This window comes from Seriola aureovittata, chromosome 4 (assembly GCF_021018895.1).
Source record: "Seriola aureovittata isolate HTS-2021-v1 ecotype China chromosome 4, ASM2101889v1, whole genome shotgun sequence".
NCBI classification, from domain to species: Eukaryota; Metazoa; Chordata; class Actinopteri; order Carangiformes; family Carangidae; genus Seriola; species Seriola aureovittata.
This window is the reverse complement of record NC_079367.1, coordinates 7,539,244-7,559,488: the sequence shown is the minus strand read 5'-3', so window position 1 is coordinate 7,559,488 and position 20,245 is coordinate 7,539,244. Positions and strand designations below refer to the sequence as shown.

The 20,245-nt window shown below is 39.3% G+C and overlaps 1 protein-coding gene across 1 annotated transcript; it reads right to left on the bottom strand.

Annotated features, from left to right (window-relative positions):
- Positions 1-3,487: 3,487 nt before the first annotated feature.
- Positions 3,488-18,020, bottom strand: mpzl3 (myelin protein zero-like 3). Its single transcript, XM_056374800.1, has 6 exons — positions 17,803-18,020; positions 15,047-15,213; positions 10,103-10,316; positions 8,502-8,658; positions 4,724-4,793; positions 3,488-4,470 (listed from the first exon to the last, which is right to left on the bottom strand). Exons 1-6 carry the CDS (start codon positions 17,870-17,872, stop codon positions 4,381-4,383), a joined length of 768 nt encoding a protein of 255 aa, XP_056230775.1. The 5' UTR covers positions 17,873-18,020; the 3' UTR covers positions 3,488-4,380.
- Positions 18,021-20,245: the final 2,225 nt, after the last annotated feature.

The window sequence follows — 20,245 nt, the reverse complement described above, 5'->3', positions numbered from 1 at the left end:
CTTATATTGCTTTTCACTTTTAAGATGAAACAAGGCACTTGTAAAAATTAGATGTCTATTTTTAAATTGAACATCTTGACTTCACTCTACTCACTCTTCACATTTGGCTTCACTTTGGAAAATGTTCATGTATTGTATGATATACAGTAGTTTGCTGCATTGTACATCAACAGTGCAGTCTGTCCTTTCAGACTGACGGTGATGAAGCTCCTCATTTGCGCTGTGAAAGGTCACTGTATCTGTGAAAGGCAATGAGATTCACATGCAGACTACCAACTGCAAGGTGTATAAGGAATATTAAGGTAAAAACCAATTACGCGAAATTTACCATAACCATTGTAATCAAGAAACCAACCTGAATGAAGATGTAGAAAATTGTGTTGCTTAGGGTCTAATTTAGTTTTGAACAGAAACAGGATGTTCTATATATGATGCTAACACAAACTCAGGCAGTGCAGATGGAACAGCTTCACATGTACTGTGCAGTAGTGTGTGAATCTAATGGAGACCTGATTACACTGTCACAGAGATTGTCATGTTACAGCGATGAATGGAAAGTAAACAGCAACCACAAGTGACCTTTTTACACTAAACATCATTATTACCTGCAGAGTGACCCACACTCATGTCTTTTTCATGCTAACTGATACATTATGGGTGCTATTACAGCTAAACACCAGTAATACCTGTGGGGGTAAAAAAATAAATAAATAAAATGTGAGTGGAAGCTGCCAAAATGTCACACATAAGAAAGTGATTCACTGTTGAGCGGATTTCAGTGAGCGTCACTGGAGAGGAACCACAGCTGACAATCAGTGAGGACAAGAATTTGATAAGACCAAATGTCAAAAGGAAGCATCACAATGAAGCCACTGCTAAGACGTGTATGCCTCAGTGGCTAAATGTCACAATGAAACCTTTGCTAGTAGAGTGCAAAAGAAAAGGATTTAATAGCATAAATCTTCCTGTTACACAATGTGATCACATATGGATTTTTAGTAAAGTCTCTACCTTACCTTAATGTCTCCCTGAAAGTACAAATACAATTATATAAGTTTAAGTTTGATCATGATACAGCCAAAAGTTGCTGTGGACGGAGTTATGTTTTATGGCAACAAATCAAATCCTTGATACTCACACCGCCATCAGATTTTTCAAGATTTGTGTAGCATTTAAAATTCCCAGGGGAAACGCAGTGCACACAGACTTTATCCAAAAGCAAAAAACAGAGAATTGAATTATTATGAAATATGGAACCGGCCAAATGGTCAAGAGTACAAGAGTGTAGAATCAATAATAGGAATAATCTCAATGCAAGCCATTAATCTTATTTGTGCCTTGATTGTCATTTCATTGTCAAATGAAATGTTAATGAAATTTAGATTTAGACTGAAGATACATACAGAATATTAAGCCAGAGCGGCCATTTGATTCTTTATGTGCAGCGTTCCCCTAAAAAACCTCCAGACAAGACATCAAGAGTTTGACTTCCTGTCTGGTCTACATTCACTCTAGACATAATACATTTAACTGTAATTCAACCAAAGCATATGCAATATACCAGTGCATCATTCTAATCATTTGAGAGGTATTTGCTATACAACTCGAATCTGTCTGCAGACACAAACAGAATTGAAACTCATATAAACTGTCAGATGCATTTCACTTTGAATTCCTCTTTTTTTTCTTTTGAGGTCAAGTGATCAAGCATACTGCACAATGTTCCATGAAGCCCAAATTGAATTTCAACCTGGTATTAGTCTCTCAAGTAATATTGTTAAATTTGATCCTGTACCTACAAAGTTCATAAACATTTAGTTTGGCCATAACCAAACCGCTCTTCCCTCCCACGCTCTCTCTCTCTTTCTGAACCAGACAGGGCAAATCAAAGGTTTTCTCATTAGTCATACTAAAATAAAAGTGGACTGGGTGTCTACTCATCAGCTGGGACATGAATCCAACATCTGACAAAGCTGCACTCAACAATGTCACATGAAGACTCAATTTACTCAATTTACTAAGTCGGAAGAAAGGAGACTGGAAAGAAATTATAGTCTGCTTTTTACCCCAAAGGTTCTTTTCAATATTGTCGACGACTTAAGTTGCACATTTTGTCCATGGTTAATTACATAAAGAGAATTTTAATCAATAACACTATAAGATTATTTATTGCAATACAAGAGGCACGTCCAGAGCTCCATTAACAAAAGTTCACTTGATTATGGCCTGTGCTGTGCTTTTGGTATTAACAGACTCAAGCTGGTGATTTATATTGCCTTGTAGTGTTATATCTTTGTACTTGGAGGACTTTGTATGTGATGGTACCAACCCTTTTTGGCTTGGTGACCCTGAATTAAATAATAATAATAATAATAATAATAATAATAATAATAATAATAATAATAATTCAATAAAAAATCCTGATCCTGGGACCCCTCGTGAGGTCCTGATCACCAGGTTGGGAAACAGTGTGTTATGGAATAAACTGGTCCTTAATGGCAACAACTAACTTGTTGCCTGAGGAACTGTGCATCTTCAAAATGTGACAAATCAAAGACTGAATTTATGGTCATACAATCTGAATATGATGCTACTTACCAAGGTATCATGCACATCTTGACATCGCTGATCAGTGCACTCACCGGACAAGAATTTTCAATGGCAAGGGTGGAGCTGGTTCAGCCATTGCTGGTGGGTCTGGCCTCCTCTTCCTAGGAGAGTTTTGTATTTCACTGTTAACACTTGCTGTGATTTGCAGCCAGTAACAATAACTTGACAGCTGAATAAGCAGATCTACAGTGAAATGGTAAATATGTGCATGTAAATGATACACTATCGGGCAGTGACAATATTATGACCATTCAGCCTGTAATAAAAAAAAAAGAAAAAAATCTGAATAACCCCCCCATCTCCAACAAGGTTTATGCAGAAAATGATGTCCAGGCAGTCAGTTATCAGTACATTCTTTCTTCAATCAATTTTTTAAATATTTTTTTTCCCTGCCTGACTTCAGTAAGTTGTTGCCATGGTAGTTCAGATGAAGCAGGAATGATAATTGTTTCACCATAGCTGTGTGTGAATTATTAAAACCTAGAGGGCATGAATGAACTGAATGAGAAATAGAAAAGAAATGAGACAGAATGAGGACTTATCGTTTTCTGTGTTCCATTTGGCAGCTTTTTATTAGGTCTTTTCATGACTCTCTAGTCCCACGACCGCGCAGATGAGACAGATGCTGCCGCAATTTGCGAGTGAAGCCGTGTGACTCCAGCCTGTCCTCAGAGTTTTTAAAGGAATATTCAAGAACATTCATGAATAGTGGAAGAGACCCATTCATGAATAGTGCAACAGACCAAACAAAGAGAGAGCTGGAGGAGAACATGGTGGCCGTATGTTATCAGCTTTGCTAACAAATGGTCTCCTGTTTGCTAACGAAGATGCATTAATGTAATTAACAAATTCTTTATATCAACTTACTGTAGTCATGTTCATCCTCTCACAAAGCCATAAACTATTTATTTATGCAAAAACATTTCTAAAACATTAATCAACACTAGCAAGCTAATTTTTCAAAATCAAAACTCTACATCCAGACATCCTCAAAGTATACTGAGTGGAACGATGGCACACACACATTTACCGCTGACATGGTACAGTAAAATTCTGAAAAATATTTCAAAGATATTGTAGTGTTGTGTATCAATAGTATTAAGTGGTCACAACTAATGTTCCAAATCAAACCATTTATTTTCTCTCAAAATGTTAAGGATATAACAGAAATATTCCACTACAGCTCAACAGAAGCAGGTTTCATATAGTACAGCCGCTCAGACACAAGCAATAAATTAGACAAAACATATCTATCTCCTTCACAATAAGAAAGTGAAACATAAAAATCATCAAAGATATAAATATATATATATATATATATATAGTGTTTGTTTGTGTATTTGTGTTTGCATGTACGGAACGATACCGACAGACACAACAAACAAATGTCTCATCAAAACCAAGAGCTCTCAGATTAAGGAATGAATACCTCTGATGTCTCACAGCACACTGGTGTAAAAGCTGTGAAGTGGTTCCTGGGAAGCCTTTAGAAATTTAGCTCATGGACAAAAGGTAAATCAAATTATTGGCAGTCTGTATTTTAGAGAGTGAGTGTCACGTGAAGATGAACAATTCAGACTGTCTCAAGACAAAAATAGAAAAGGGGGTCACAACTAAAAGTTAAATCTTTCACCATAGTGACTTGGTGAGTGGTTGATGGTGGCACAGAAGACATGAATCCAGAATTGATCCCTATTCAGTACCTCCCATTTTTAAAGGCACCATGTGGGTCCACATGTTGCAGTTACATCTCCCAACCACCAGGGTTCTCTAGCACTGAGACTCAGCAAAGCCTTCGTCTGTGGGAGGCTGCTTTTTCAGGTTGTAATGCTCCTCTTCATCATCTGAGCCGTGGATACACTGGAGAAGCAGAAAACTAGACAGTCAGGTGAAGCTACACACACATATACACACACACACACACATATACAATATAGACCCAGACAAAATAACAACATCGGCAAAATCAATATTTTATGAACCATCAAGTCCTGTTGTCAGACTCAGAGGGCATATAAAATTAAACATGTGAAACAGATCTGGCAGACATGTCTCATTAAGTTATTTATGTGTTGAAAGGTATTGTGCTATAATGAAACGTTCGGTACTGTACCATCAAATATAGGTCACAGCATGTGGCCCTCTTTACTTTGGCCCCCGGTGGGTGGATGCCGTACTCCTCTCTGATGGATGCGGAATGAACAACAAAAGCTGGTCAGTAATCACATTAATGGCACTCACTACAATAACAAAGCCTGCTTGTTACATTTTGACACAGTGTTTACATGCTTCATAGGTGTGAATGAGGAAAATGTCATTTGAACAACAATACTCAGCATTGTAAAATAAACCAGTGCCTAAGTTACTGTATCGTACAATGCACAAAATGTGTCCCTCTTTTTAAATATGCAACTCGTCTTTTCAATATATTTTCTCTTTTTAATGTGTCTGTCATACAGCCCCTGACCAGCGGAGAACGATATCTCACTCTAGACCCGCACGATGTGAGGAAAATTTGCGATGCGGTGATACCGTTCATTGACAATATTAAATGCAATAAAATAAACAAATACTGAAGTGTGCACATACAGTTTTGCTGAGCAAAGGTGAATGAAGAACACAGACAAAAGGTCATCTCATCCATCCTCCTCCCTGTGCTGCAGGTAACATTGCGGAGAGGGGGGAGGCTGCTGTCTCACACTGCAGCTAGAAGTTTACGGCAAATGAAGCTGCAGTCTACACACAGAAAGTTTTCCTTTCAGCTTGTTTATAACAGTTCACTATTAGGTTAATGTTAGCACGCTGCGATCGTGAACAACATGGATGGAGATGTTGCCTTTCTTTGTGTTTGAATCTTGTTGAACAGGTGGTGTGATGAACGATGCTAGTTGCTTTTTTACCCGCAAAAGTTGTGAGGACACTCACAGAGCTACGACCGTGATTGTTTTCAGCTCTAGTACAAAGTTCACTCCTCACTGGTCTCCACTGCCGCCTCTGTGGTGTGTGTGTGTGTGTGTGTGTGTGTGTGTGTGTGTGTGTGTGTGTGTGTGTGTGTGTGTGAGGCTGCAGCACACATGCCCTGCCCCATGAAAACCCTGCATGCGTGGCGTGTATAAATAAAATTATTTTTTCTAATTCTACACGTTTCAGTCAGTCTATTGCGATGTGTTTATTGCACGTTCATATCGCGATGACAAGATTAATCGATCAGCACTAGTATTAACATGCGTCTTCAGTGAACCGATCACAAGTGGACAGCTGCAAGTACGTCAGTTCACACCTGACTTGCGTCTCCACATGCGTCCCGATTGACCACTTGTGATCGCATCTCTCCTACCTGCTTCATATACAAATAACCCCTCCGTGCCCCACTCGCTCGCTCTCACACACACCATGGACTGTAAATAAAGACAAACACACGAGCACATTAACAACGGACCCGTCTGTCGATTGGCTATAAACAACAACTCATACCTGTTTATTTTGCATAAAAGCAGGGAAGTGAGATCCGATCACAAGTGGTCAATCGAAACGCATGTGGAGACGCGTTATAAAGTCAGGTGTGAACTGACGATCTGAGAGCTGTCCACATGTGATCGGATCACCCGAGACGGATGTTAATACCAGGTCTGAACAGGGCCTATGAAACTGTGGCGGGACTGATCAGACTGTGTCAGGGGACGTCAGTATACGTAGGCGTCCTTCAGTGTGGCCCATGATGCATTTGTGTTCATACTGCTAAAAGAATGTGGACACACACACACACGATCATTAGAACGATCACCAATTGCTCATGCCTTTGCAAATGTCGAGACAATTTTTTGACTTGTTTTCCCATCAGTGTAGTTGCTTAGTATTTGTAGCATTAAATTAATACTAAATTTAATTTGCCTGCCACAGTTTAACTTATATAACTGCATATAACTGACGCTTGCAACACGTACACACACGCCGAGGAGATCGACAGACAGACAGACAGACAGAACACGTCATTTAGTTCAGTTTCTGATCCTGCTGCTTTATACGGTGGTAAAAAGAACTTCTGGGGTCAATGAGGGACACACTCGCTTTTTTGGCCACTCCTCTTTCTCTCTCGCTCATTGGGTAACCTGACGTTACCCCGTCATGTAGAGAGCTAATAAAAACAAACGAAATAGTCATAGTTGTCATATAGACATTTAAGGTGTATTGATTGATTTCGAGACAGCAATCACGCAAGAAAACACAAAGTAGATATTATGAGATGACAAATAAATCTGATTCTGAATAACTTATAAATGTTTGAACTGAGGCTTTACTCTCAGACTTTACTGACTTACAACAAAAATAGTACAATGATTTAAACACATTCTCACCACAAGTGATTTCTATTCTACACATTAAAAGATTAATTAAACAATTGAGGAAATACAGTGATCAGCTGGCTTTTATGGATCAAAAAGCTTGGGGCAGTATCATTCCTATACAAATGTTGTGTAAATAATTCACTTAAGAGATATCAAGCAGTCCGCTCTCAGTGCTCCCTTTGGGCCTTTTCACGCATGACAACATATGGAGAGAAAACTTTAAACCGTTGTAGTCTTCGTACTCTCTGTGTAAGTGCGTGTGAGTGTGTGATTGTGTGTATGCACCATGTGATATCTTCACCACAGTGGCTCAATGAGTTCAGCTTTCACCCTGACTAGTCAGACTGGCCTTGGAGCAGGAGAGAGCCACACTGCAGTTCATGTTATTTTAATTCATGTTTTAATCTTTAAATTAGTAAATAGCTAGGCTGTCCCTTTCATTACTTTATATTTATGTCATGAATATGCAAATGTAAATCCTCATGAGAAATAAAGAAAAAGGAAAAGAATTTTGGTTATAACAGTCATATGCTTGTTGTGATCAATTTGACCTGGGCAGAGCTAGATCGAGCACACAATTAGCTTAGCTTAGCATAAAGACTGGAAACAGAGAGATACCACTAATCTGGTTTGGTCCAAAGGTAACAAACACTGTCTACCAGCACTTATAAAGCTCACTAATGAACACACTGTATATCATTTGTTTATATCTGTAGATTAACTCAAGTTTAAAAACAGCATATTTTTGGGCTGTGTTCATGTTAACTAAGCTGTCCAGCTGCTAGCTCCAGCTTTATATTTACTGTTTAGGTATTAGAATGAGATTAATCTTCTCATCTAACTCTTGGCCCAAAATCCACTATTCTTTTAAAAATGTGTCCCGTTTCCTGCTGTAAGAAGACACTTGAATGCAGCTTACAGGGTCGTCTATTGTGGGTTTGGGAATTCCAAATAAAGACAACAATGGAAAGAAAACAAAAAAGGAGATGTTGTAATGCTGCAGTTTAGATAGTGCTGGATGTTCACTATACACATGTATTTTTTTTTTTTTTTTTTTAATGATGTAGCTTCTGAGAGGTCAAAACAAATAATGACAACATTGACCTTTTCTGGATAATAAAAACAAAGATAACAGACCGATGTGAACTTGAGTTGCTGCCCACTGGTTATATAATCTGTCATGGTAATTTATGGAATCTGTTCCACATGTATTACAGTGGAGTAACGCTTGTTTGTTTATATCCCTGTATTACTCCAGTCCAAAGAGCAAATACCAGCTCCAGTGTGACTTTAAACCACAGAGTGCCTCACTATAAACCTGCCTGTAGATGTCTAACTGCAGACATTAGTGCCGGACCTCTCACTGATTCACTGCAACTTTCTACAACAGGCAGATCCTTTGGGAATCAGACCCCTGACTCAAATTCAGATTCTTGTTTAACCTTCATCAAACTGGCAATGCAGAGCCACATCCATAACCATCAAAGGCTACAATGACTGACTGACTGACCCGCAAGCAGTGATTGGCTGATTGAAACTACTCACCCCTCTGTGACCTCTATGGGTGATCTGTAGCCCTTCGATTGGTTGTGTTGTTTCTTGGGACAGAACATCCTTCCAATCAGAATGAGGGTGACGACAGCGGAGGGGATGAGGATGAAAGCGAGGAGAACCGCAACATCAGAGAAGCGAATGCTGGGGGCTGTGGAGGAAGAAGGAGGCGAGGTCATTCAGATGGACTGGTGTTAACAAGCTGTTTATAACAGCACATACACATGACGTTATACCATCTGCAAAGCATTCATTATATACTGTACATACACACCGTATACATCACACACAGCAAATATAGCAGTCATAAATGTGCACTTGTAGTAAATAAACAATTGAATAAGACTGTTACAAATTCAGAAAAACATACCTCTTTTCTTTTTTGGAAAATACATTTTTTGCTTTCTTACCAAGAGTGAGATGAAAAGATCGATACCAATCTCATGCCTGTACAGTGAATACGCAGCTGGTTAGTTTAGCTTAGCTTAGCTTAGCACAAAGACTGTAAACAGGGGGAAACAGCTGGCCTGGCTATGTTCAAACCACCACCTCTAATTAACACATTATATTGTGTTGTTAATCTGTACAAAAACTGAAATGTAAAAACAACAAGTCACTGTTATCCATGGCATTATGTGTCTTGGCTAGGACCAGTCATATCACATGTTAGTAAGCTTCAGCAGTGCTGGTGGGCGCTTCAGTATTTACATATTCACTGCGCAGATGTGGAGGTGGCTACGATCTTGTCCTTGAACAAGAAAATCAAGTAAGCGTATTTTCCAAAATACCAACTACTGTTTTATAAAACCCTGGTCTTCATTAATATTAAAACATTTTATTTATTTTTAGTATGATGACTTTCACAATTATTTATATCAGTCTGTAAAAGTACATAAGTTAGATCTAATGAGTTACCCTCCACTGCATCCATGCTTCTAACCATCAACAGTCTGCTGACAGCAGAGGCAGGCAACTACATGACAGCCTTACACAAACACTAACGAGATGTTTGGATTAGTCTGCTACAAGAAATATGTGGCAGTCAGTGGAAGCTTCTTCCTCTCAGTGCTGTCACTGCATGTATACAGTACACAATTAATTGTGGGGAAAAGCCAGATCCAGACACCTAAGGTGAAATCAGGACAAACATTGATAAAGAAATGCATCTGGACTACATTATAAGAGTCCAGATCTGACAGCTGATGTCTTGCATTGATTCAAGTGTTCAAAGTTTTGAAGAAGCCATAGGAAGTTAAATTATTATGTTTTTTGACATAGTGAAACTAGAATGGTGCTCAGTAAAGTGCATACCTTTGCCTAGGCCAAACAAGCCAACATGTTTGTCTCTTATAATAGAAAAATAAAAGGAAAAAAGGATCAAGATTCAATATTATTTCCTGAGAAAGAACTGATCCACACCAAACTTTAATGGGTTCTGGCCTATGCCCCATCCCTCCACCAAGTTTTGGTATAAATCGGTTCAGTACTTTTTGTATAATCCTGCTGACGAAAAAACAAGCCAACAAACAGTTGAAAACATAACCTCCTTGGCAGAGGAAATAAGAAGCCAAGCAAGTGTATGTGTGCTGTCTTACCCTTGGGTGTGACGGTGAGTACGGTGTGTGAAGTCGGGGACCCATGGACGTCAGGAGGGTTTCTGACTGAGCATGTGTAGGTCCCATTATCATTCAGCGTGGCGTTGATCAAAGAGATGGAGGCATCCCCGCGTGCAGGGGTTCCCTGCCACCGGATACGACCTGCGAACTGACCCTCAGGCGGGGGGAACGCCCGTGAAGAGAAGTGGAAAAACTGGTAGAGGAGAGGAGGTTAAAACAAATTACATTTTATTTGTAAAGAAATTGATGGGAGTTTGCCCTGAGCAGGGGTGTAACATTCCTGTTCATTGATTTTATTCTTGCCTAATCCTCAGTGACTGACACACCCGGATCGGACTCAAGGTGACAAAAATATTAATGCACAATGATATGTTGAGCATTTCTTATTCCCTGTCACATGTATAGAAATCTCACCATGAGAGCAACACTTAAATAATTTTAATTATTGATTAGCTATTGTGCATATAATAAGAAAAATCACTCCTAAATCTAACTTAACGTTTTTCTGCCTAAGGGAAAGTGTCTAGCGCAACAGGTGGTGGGGCAGATGGTGGATGGACATTTTCTTTTGGCAATATTGTCAATAACAGCATGAAGAGAGCTCTGCGCTTAGTCTAAGAAATATGAATAAAAATCTGACCAAGCAAAAGGCAAAGAACATTCATGTGTGTGTAGAAATCTTGCAGCCAGAGAGAAAATTTGAACTACAGGTGTCTCATAAAACTACCTTTGCCTCTAAGTTAAGCACATCAGTCTGTTTTCCACAACAAACTCCATCCCTTCATCACTCCCACGTCAAGCTGACCCAGACCTCTCAAAAACACTACATCCAGAGTGGAAGTGTGTTGTGTGGCCAGGGGGGGGGGGGTGAAAAAGTGGAACTACCACAGTATTTATTTTTCACACAGTCAACAAAGACTGGAGAGTTTGTGTTCTAATAAGTTTTGTGAGTCCCTGATTAGTCACCAGTAACCAGAGACTAGAAAGGAAAAAGAAATCGAAGATAAAAACATATCAATACAAAAAGGAATTGGACAAGTGATCAGTGATGCAAGGAGTAAAAGGATTTGTTGTCACCTATTCTCTGTTGGGTCTTAGATACTCTTTACATGCTGCCATATGTTCATGTTGTTATTTAACCCTTTGTTTATTTTCTAGAGAAACAACAAGAAAAGTGAAGCTGTCCCAGGATTCAGGCTCATCTATTGATCTATTGGTGATTCACATACTGATATGAATGAATCTAGTCTGCAGAGCTCTGAGTCTGCAGTACAGTAAAGTAAGATCAGTTTAGAACTACACCGGCTTGGTTAAAAAGGATAAAACCTAACTAGAACCCTTACATTATGATATAGGAAGACAGTTGGTAAGTGCTTATGTAATATGAGTGGCAAGTCATTATTCTTCCCAGCTACGTCTTGTATTGCGCTGGTTGAGTCAGATGAGCAACATGGAGACATCAAGAGGCTTTTAGATTATTCACAGAATAAGATCAGAGCTGAACGGCCTTCATCTCTACTCTGAAAGCAGAGCAGAACAGAGTTATAGATTTCTTCTAAAATCCCCAATTGGTGTTTCTGCATCCTGCCAATTCATGCACCTCCTTCCACACAAGACATAAAGTGTTCTAAAAGAAAAAAAAAGGCAGAAAACTGCTCTTAGAGCAAACAGAAAATCGGCCTCTAGTATAGCAGTATATAGTATATAAAGTCACAAGACATGGGCAGTATGTGGCAGGTCAATGCTATACAGGATGCCTTCACTCCCATCACAGTATCAAACCACATGCCCCTGAAGATTTCTTCTTTCAGCATTACAAACAACAGATCCATAATTGCCATGATTCAGAAATGAGAGTCAATACAGATAAAAATAACACAATTCATGGATTCAACAGGATGTGTGTCACACATTCAGGATGTTACTACATTGAGCGCTTGGTAACAATTATTATGAGTTAACCATTGTTCTATTATTATCATGCAATAATACAATACAAAAATATGAAGAAAAAATAAGTAGACATGTCATAGGATGTATAAAATCTGTCTGCATTACCAGGTCTCGCAAGGGATGAACAGTCTGTATATGATCTAGGTGCACATGTTAACGCTAAAAGTATTAAATACATCAATACAAGTCATGCATGATATGTAAGGAGCAGCACCAGAGAATACTATGTCAAAGACAAATATTTAAACAAAACATAAAACTACAGATAGTATAAATGTTAAGTACTTGTGTAATATGTTATATATATATATATATATATATATATATATATATATGAAAATATAAAAAAAATAAGCAGAGTGTAGAATCTGGAAGGATACAGGTGTGAAAATGTGCGTTACAAAAACTGAAATGTGTGTCAGAACAGTCCTAGAGCAATATTCTCTACTTACTGATGCAGCCTAAATCAAGATGCAAAATGTATGCTTGTGTAAATTGAGTACATTTACTGCCCTAAGGTTTACACATTATGAGCACTGTAAACAAGGATGGCTGTGTATATCATCCCAATAAACTGAGGCAAAAAAAAAATAAAAAATCACTGACTCTGATAAAGCTTTATGGTTTTACAGCTGTGTGTCTATCTGCTGCATTTTTCTGAGACACTGATTGTAAACCTGGCAGAGATAACGCCAGTCATGTCCCTACTCAGACTTCGTAAGAGCAGCTTGAAGTCAGTGACTCTGCTCAGTCTGGAAACAAACACTAGTCTCGATGGTCCTTTTAAACTCATGAGTAATGCTGCAATAAGACCGAGGGTGGGAGACTGTTTTTAAACCTGTACTACGAATCTGAGCCATATTAGACAAAGGCTTTCCCTGGCAAACTTACAACAGTGTCTAACTCAAGTTTTAGATGTTCATAATAGATGTATTTTTTTTATCATTATTCAGCAGAATTCAATTGCCAAATCCCCCAATTACCATCAGCTTCCACAGATATTTGATTGAACATTCAGCCTCTCTTCTCCAATCTACAAAATTAATTCTCATCAGGACTGAGGTAATTATGCAAGTCACTGAAGCACTGCAGCAATTCAGATTGACACTAAAGCTTTGGCAGCAAAATTATATTTTCTGATGGAGCTTTTCACATGCTTATTCATGGTCTCTCCCAGTGTGATATACGACCGGGGACACACGGGCCAATACACCAGCCAAAACTGCTAATGAAATTGGATGGAAAGTAAATGAAGGTTTAGAAATTGAAATAAGAAACTTGCAGACTTTGTCCCATCTATGTATCAGGAAAATGCCACACATTATTTTTCTGTGATAAAGAGAATAAAATAGCTGAGCTGGGTGGAAGGAAATACAGGCACGGGTGAGGCTTTCCCTTGCTGACACACCTTCTTTTTACTATAGCTGTAAGACTCTGTGAGGTAATACCAGCCTATCTGCTGACTGTCACACACACCAACACCAAGCCATGTTTCTTCTCCTCCCCCCTACACACTTTGAGACCAGACAACTATTGTACAGCTTAATGACTAAACCAACAGCACTCCATATCAGTGGAGCCACAAAACATTAGCCTCCACTTAAGTCTGACTGCTCCTATAGGAAATGAAGGCATATAGGGTTGCAGCTACCACACTATGGATTCCCATGCTCCAAATGCAATTTCACAGAACCACACTTGATGGCTCGCCACAAGTCCAAATGGAACTGCTTAAATTATGCGGTGGATTTTTAGTGGATTGGTCATTGGAAACTGAACCCAGATTGTGTGGGGTTAGAGGACCTGAGTGCAGTAATGGGTTGGGATGGATACATCTGAACGCATTTCAAACAAGACCACGATACCACCAAAAAGGAAGGGGTATTAAGGTAGCTGACCAGCTGGGATTTCCAGGGGGAAACCTCCCAAAAGACACAAATGCTGGGCGGGAAGGTGGCTGGCTAAAAACCGAAGATTCCTGCTGCAGTGATGCTGGACTTATTGACACACACAGCATCTACATTATTTGAGGCCGCATTGACTTTGCTTCAGGCCATGATTTACTATCACAGCTGTACACACTGTTCAGAAAAATCAAGAGAAGTCAAGGTGATCGAGAATGCAAACACACCAACCAGATATTCAAATAAGTCACATTTGTATAGAGTGAGCAATGGAGGTCACATGCCTGTACAAGGAACACAGTCACCTGTAATTCCATACACATTATATCTCTTAAATCTGATTAGGGCTGAACCTAATGATTGTTTGCAGTGCTGTTTCTTTTCTCGATTAGTGACCAATCGTGTGTCTGCAATCGCACAGTTTCACTAACAAGCAGTCCAAATTTAAATTTAAACAGCGATACACAAGAACCCTTTTAACTGATTTTAAGTTACATATGTTTAATCAAAATATCCAACCTGACATCAAAAAAAAGACATCAATGAAATTGATTTTCAACATACAATAGTTGTCAATAAATTTCCATGTATGGACTTATCAATTAATCAAGTAAGTAGCGATTTCAGTTCTTTTGGATATACACAGAGTAACTTGGTTTTTGCCAGGGGGCAGTAACAAACAACAAACAAAGGGGAAAAAACCCATTAATCTGTAACCAGATGAAACTAATGGCCTTTGTCACTTTCAAATAAATTATTTGACAAAAATCATTAGATAGTTACTTGAATAAATGGCAACTTGCACAGCATCAGTATTCATCTAGTGCACTGCTCAGCATGTGTTTCTTTGTTCTCTTGTACATTCATCTTTTAAAGTGTAGGTGAATAAATCAAATCCAAGGGCAAGTCAATGAATGTATTTTATGGAGAATGTTCTGCCCAAATTGGACTGCAACTGCAGACATACTCTACATATTAATTTTAACAACTGCTGCAACAGAGTATATAATACAGCCTTGTGTATGCGTATAATGAATGACAATAGTTGTGATAGCTGTCTACTCACTGTCTGTGGTGGCCCTCCAGTCTGGGGCCTATAAGACCAGTCGACAGTCATCTTACTGGTTGGCCTACTGGTGGAGGTGAAAGAGCAGGACAACGAGACGGTATCCCCTTTAGATGCATGGACTTCTGATGGAGAACTCACTGAGATGGAGGAGACTAGGGAAGGGGCTGGAAGTGAAATGGTAGAAAGAAGGTCAGGGATGAGAGCAGAAAAAGGTGAAACGTGATATGTGCAGATTTACATGTTTACGTGTTCAGGAAAAACGAGAAAGAGGATTGAATAGAGGCTGACAAAGAGAAAAGGAAGTGAGTGACATTTTACTCACCTACTAAAAAAAAAAAAAAAAACACCTGATAGCATTTACAAAAACATGCCCACACTGCAGCAACATTAAAGTGTCAGCGCAGCGAATTCCCCGTAGTAGACACTGAACTGAGTGACATTCTGATACAAGTTTCTCACCAGCCTCTCTTGTTGTGTTTGACAGGCTTGCTACACAGCTGCCTGTCAGGGACCTTCAGCTACAGATAAAGTTGTGTCCCTGTGTCTCTTGCAAGATGTTTTTTCATTGTTATCACTACATTCAGAATGCCAAGGGAGGCCAGCCAGGGCAATGCCTATACAGCAGTACTTGATGCTTAAGAGTTCTCTACACTGCACTGACGGCTTCTTTGAGACTTGAAACTGTTTACACTGGGGTGTAAATATTGGATTAGTTATTCAGGCTATGACGACTGAAATCACACCATTAATTAACCAGAAATTGTGGAAACAAGTCTACAGCCACTCCAGCAGCTCTGAGTACAAAAATGAAAATGAAACTACAAAAGTGGTGCTATGGGCTAAATGAGAAGATGAGAGTGTCTTTAGTTTAGCAGGTATCTGTCATAAACCCAAGTACTGGACAAACTGAAACTCTGACCTGATTGTGTCACTACATGAAAAGTCAGGGTGTCAGAAAAGTCAACAGAAAGCATCCTCCAGGGACTATCAAAGCCTGAAGCAAATTCCTTGGCAATGCATCTAATAATTGTCAAAATATTTCACTCAACACTGAAAATGTCTGTCTCGTGGTGGCAATAGAGGAGAAGCCAGGGGATCAGGCTTCGTCCTCTGGGAACCATGAATGAAACCTCTACCTGCTGATGGTGCTAGATGAGAAGTTTGAGCACTAGAATTAATCTTCAAGGGACCTTGAATATATGAAGCAATTGTCACAGTTTGGCTAACCAGCCAATAGTTGTAGAGCTATTTCAGGCTGGACCATCGTTGCATCACAGAATGACAGGGCTGCGCCGCTGACGTGGCCACAAATCTAATTCAAATATTTATCATCCCATCAGTGACTTTCATACACCACAAATTAAAGCATCCTTCTCCATTTCAAAGCAAAGGCCTCAAACTGCATTTTCTCTGAGGACTAAGTGAGAGCAAAATAAGCTTGGCAATCAGCAGATATATCCGACTGACACCACTGGTTCCATCAAAGACCCCAACAGCCATAATGAGGACAAAGTTTATCTTACAGTAAAGTAGTGTGAGAATTATCATGCAATCAGCCTGAATCCTCTACAAGGACCCCCTGGGCGAGCGGGTCGACAGCGTGAACAAAGCTATCACTTCATAAAAGTGGAAATCAAGCTGAGGGGCCTTGAAAGCTGAACAGCTCTTGAACTTTTATGACAGGATAGATGCTGACAATCTAGTAATTAGTGGTGGGATTGGAAAGTTGGCAGCTCATCAGTTGTGATGTTGACACATGGTTTTTTAAACAACCACATGGATATAAATAATTAAATTAAATTAAAAAAAAAAAAAAAAGTCAGGAGAAAGACAACACCATGTTGCTGTGTCCTGATGTGACCCTGGAAGAAAGAAAACGGGTATAAATACAGCATGGCAGACACTGCTCGTGGCATAATTCTAGGACAAAATTCAAGCGTTTATCAAATAAAGACAAACCCTAATGATACTAATCTGCCCCTACAGTTTCGTGTTACTTGTGACTCCCTCTGACTAAGCCAGAGACTACAAGAGCCAAAATCCTACTCCAACACCTGCAGGACAAAAAACGAGATTGGGATGACCCAGCACATAAAAGGCATGGAAACTTCATCTCCCCCACAGCAGCCATTGCTGTATGCTTCTCTCATTATTATTCCTTCAATAAAAGGAGACAGGCAAAGAGAGGCAAACAACTGCCCACAGGCTACAGCCATGTTTGTGATGTACTTAGCAAAAAGGCAGTTCTCTTAACTCACTGCATACCAGTTGTCAGAGTCCATCCAAACCTGGCGTTTTACGCTGTCCTGTTTTATTATGGGCTTCTCCTGTGTTCATGTGAAGTCTGTATATTGCTGAATGGGTCCATACATGTGTGTGTGTGTGTGTGTGTGTGTGTGTGTTAAATGCATAAGACTGTAGCACCATGTTTTTGTTAGGCATGAGTATTTTGGTCATCACCGATAAGTAAAACACGAGCTGTTTTAAAATGGCGTTAGATGGTGTTTACAGAGCGGCAGACTTTAATTTCTTGCAGACTTGTCTTTCCTTGAACTTTTCTAAAAAAGGAAGCGTGTGAACTACAAAAAGCTGGGCTCGACATTTGTGTGGAAAAAAATATCCTGACTTCGGTCACCAGCAAGTACCTGCGTGCATGCACGAACATTAAACTAAACGTACACACAGTTTCTCGCAGATCAAACTTGTTTTGAAACACGGCGAAATGAACGCCGAGCTCCGGCCTGTTTACTCACCCAAACACCCGAGCAAATACAGCAGCAACACCACATTCACAGCGATATTCCCCTGGCGCAGTCGACGCATTTTAGTCTGTGGAAACGGGTTCACTGGCTTGGCGATTAAAAAAAAAAAAAAAAAAAGTTGCGTCAAAGTTTCAGTACAATTCCGTCCATTATCTGGTTTGCCGTGACTCAGTCTCTCCACTGCACCCACTGACTATCCTACCTGACAAACAGGTGTATCAGGAAGTGGCGCTGCTGGACCTTTGGGAGTAAAACAACATTGAACTTTTAAGATTAACTGAAGGAAGTGAAACACCCTGGATGATTGAAAAAAGGTTGTGACACACTTTAAAACTAAGATGTTCATAGTGAGTGTGTTTATGATTCAATCAAAAATCTATGAGGTTAAAACCCACTGTAATATTATGTCAACTACTTGAATATCCCACTTTTAGACAGTTGAACCGCTCAAATGTTGACCTTTTGCAGTCAAACCATACACTCAGTTGTCAGTTTATTAGGTACCCCGGTTTAAATTCTATATCTTCATAAAGATTATATTCAGTTTTTGTTAAAACTCTTTTGGAGAGATGTTGACTCAGGTGGTGCTGTTCAATTGTATTGCATTACACTGACAGGTGTTTCTATTATTTTGACCATTCATCCATTTATGAGAGCAGGCAAAATAACAGAAAAACATTTCTGTGTTACAGTATTATGGGCTGCTCCTGTATAAATAAATGATACTGAACATTTCTGGAGCTTTCTATATTCATTGGTAAATTAACAACAACAACAACAACAACAACAATAATAATAATAATAATAATAGACAGTATGGTTTCATTTAAATTCCTGCTGCAGATAATATTAAGTAAATGTGTTTCACCATGTTGCAGTCACAAAGTAGTGCCTGGACAATTCACTGTTAAAGAACAGACCTTTTTGTTTATTTTGGCAGTTTAACTTCCAGATGGAAGTTGATTATGAGCATGAGAACATGAGCACAATATTCTTTAAAACAGGCATGAGCTGAGCCAAAATAAAACCATATTAAAATACAATACATTCTCTTCTCCCATCTTTCTCCATCCCCTCACATGAACCCGCTGTGTGAAGGCCTGAGGCCCAGTCTTTCCGTTATCTCCCATTCCAGCTTCTGTACAAAACCTCGGATGCTCTAGTGGGACTCCCCTGCTATTTCTAGGCATATTACCACTATCCCTGTCCCTGATCTCTTGTCTTTACTGTTGTAATTATCCCTAATGGGAGGAGGTATTTGTTTTTCTAGCCATTGCTCGTTCAGTTTCATTCTGGTGTAATGCTTTATCTCTCCACTACATGTTTATACAGAATCCTTTTGAAGTTTATTTAAATCTTTTATTTTTTTTTATTTTTTTGTGGTCTGGATTGTAAGTTACATCCTTACATCCATCTGGTCTGCCAGGAGTGTTTTCTCAAATCTGACAGCAGAGATGCTGTAATCATGTTGTATAACCTCATTTCACTTCACGACAAATCAAAGGATATCGAATGAGAGCAGCATTCTCTATTACTCCGGGCCTCGCCCCCAGAAATACACAGTGTACTGTATGTATCAGTTTTGTACAATAATGTGATTCAATGTTTGACATAATTACAGTCTACTGTATACAGCTGGATATTTTATGAGAGGTTAAATACACAATGGCATGGCGCTTGTAGAAGGAAAAAAAATGGACGCAAATAAGTCCCTGTGGACACTGAAAAAAGCAAATTGTATTGTGCAAACTAATTTGGAGTCTGCAAATAGTTAATGAATTCATTAAAATGAAAAAGCAGCCTCGTCTAGAGACTCATTAATAAGGGACTATGAAAAACAGTGGTTTTACACAACTATATTACTGAATGTGAAATACTGAATTTACTGTAAAAATCTAAATTCATTGCAAATCTCCATGGATACCCACTCTGATATGAGGTGAAGATGTGGTGGAGAGGCACAGGCTTCCTTCTCCCGGCATCCATTCACAAGCATTGTGTTTACATTGTATGTGTTAATGATATTATATAACAGTTCCCACACTGAGGCAGGGATATCACTTCCTTTTCTGAATAGACCCCGAGTTTCAGAACTTGCCTTAACTGGGAGCGTTCACAATTTCTGTGTTTCACGGTACTGTATTCTGTTAACGATATTATATAATCTGCTTAAATTTGAAAGAGACTCCCCATCCTCTGTTGGAAGATAAGTGTTATAGCTCTTACCTGCACATTCACACACACACACACAGCTCTGCATTGTGTTATGTATTGTGAGAGTGAATACAGGGGTTCTCTGTCTGGTCACAGTAGCATGGTGTCAGTTTCATCTGAAATCTTCTCAGTCACAATGAAGGCTCACCCCACTTATTGGCTTTCTGGCGACTCTGCTCAACAAGAGACCTGTTCTTCTGTTGTCAACACTTGAGGAGAG

Bases quoted from the DNA above. Each gene is read 5' to 3' on its own strand.
- mpzl3 (XM_056374800.1), bottom strand. From the start codon at position 17,872: ATGCGTCGACTGCGCCAGGGGAATATCGCTGTGAATGTGGTGTTGCTG. The intron at 15,214-17,802 runs GTGAGTAAACAG...TTTCACTTCCAG, and splicing joins GTATTTGCTCGGGTGTTTGG to CCCCTTCCCTAGTCTCCTCC. The intron at 4,471-4,723 runs GTACAGTACCGA...CTGCTTCTCCAG, and splicing joins GCTGTGACCTATATTTGATG to TGTATCCACGGCTCAGATGA.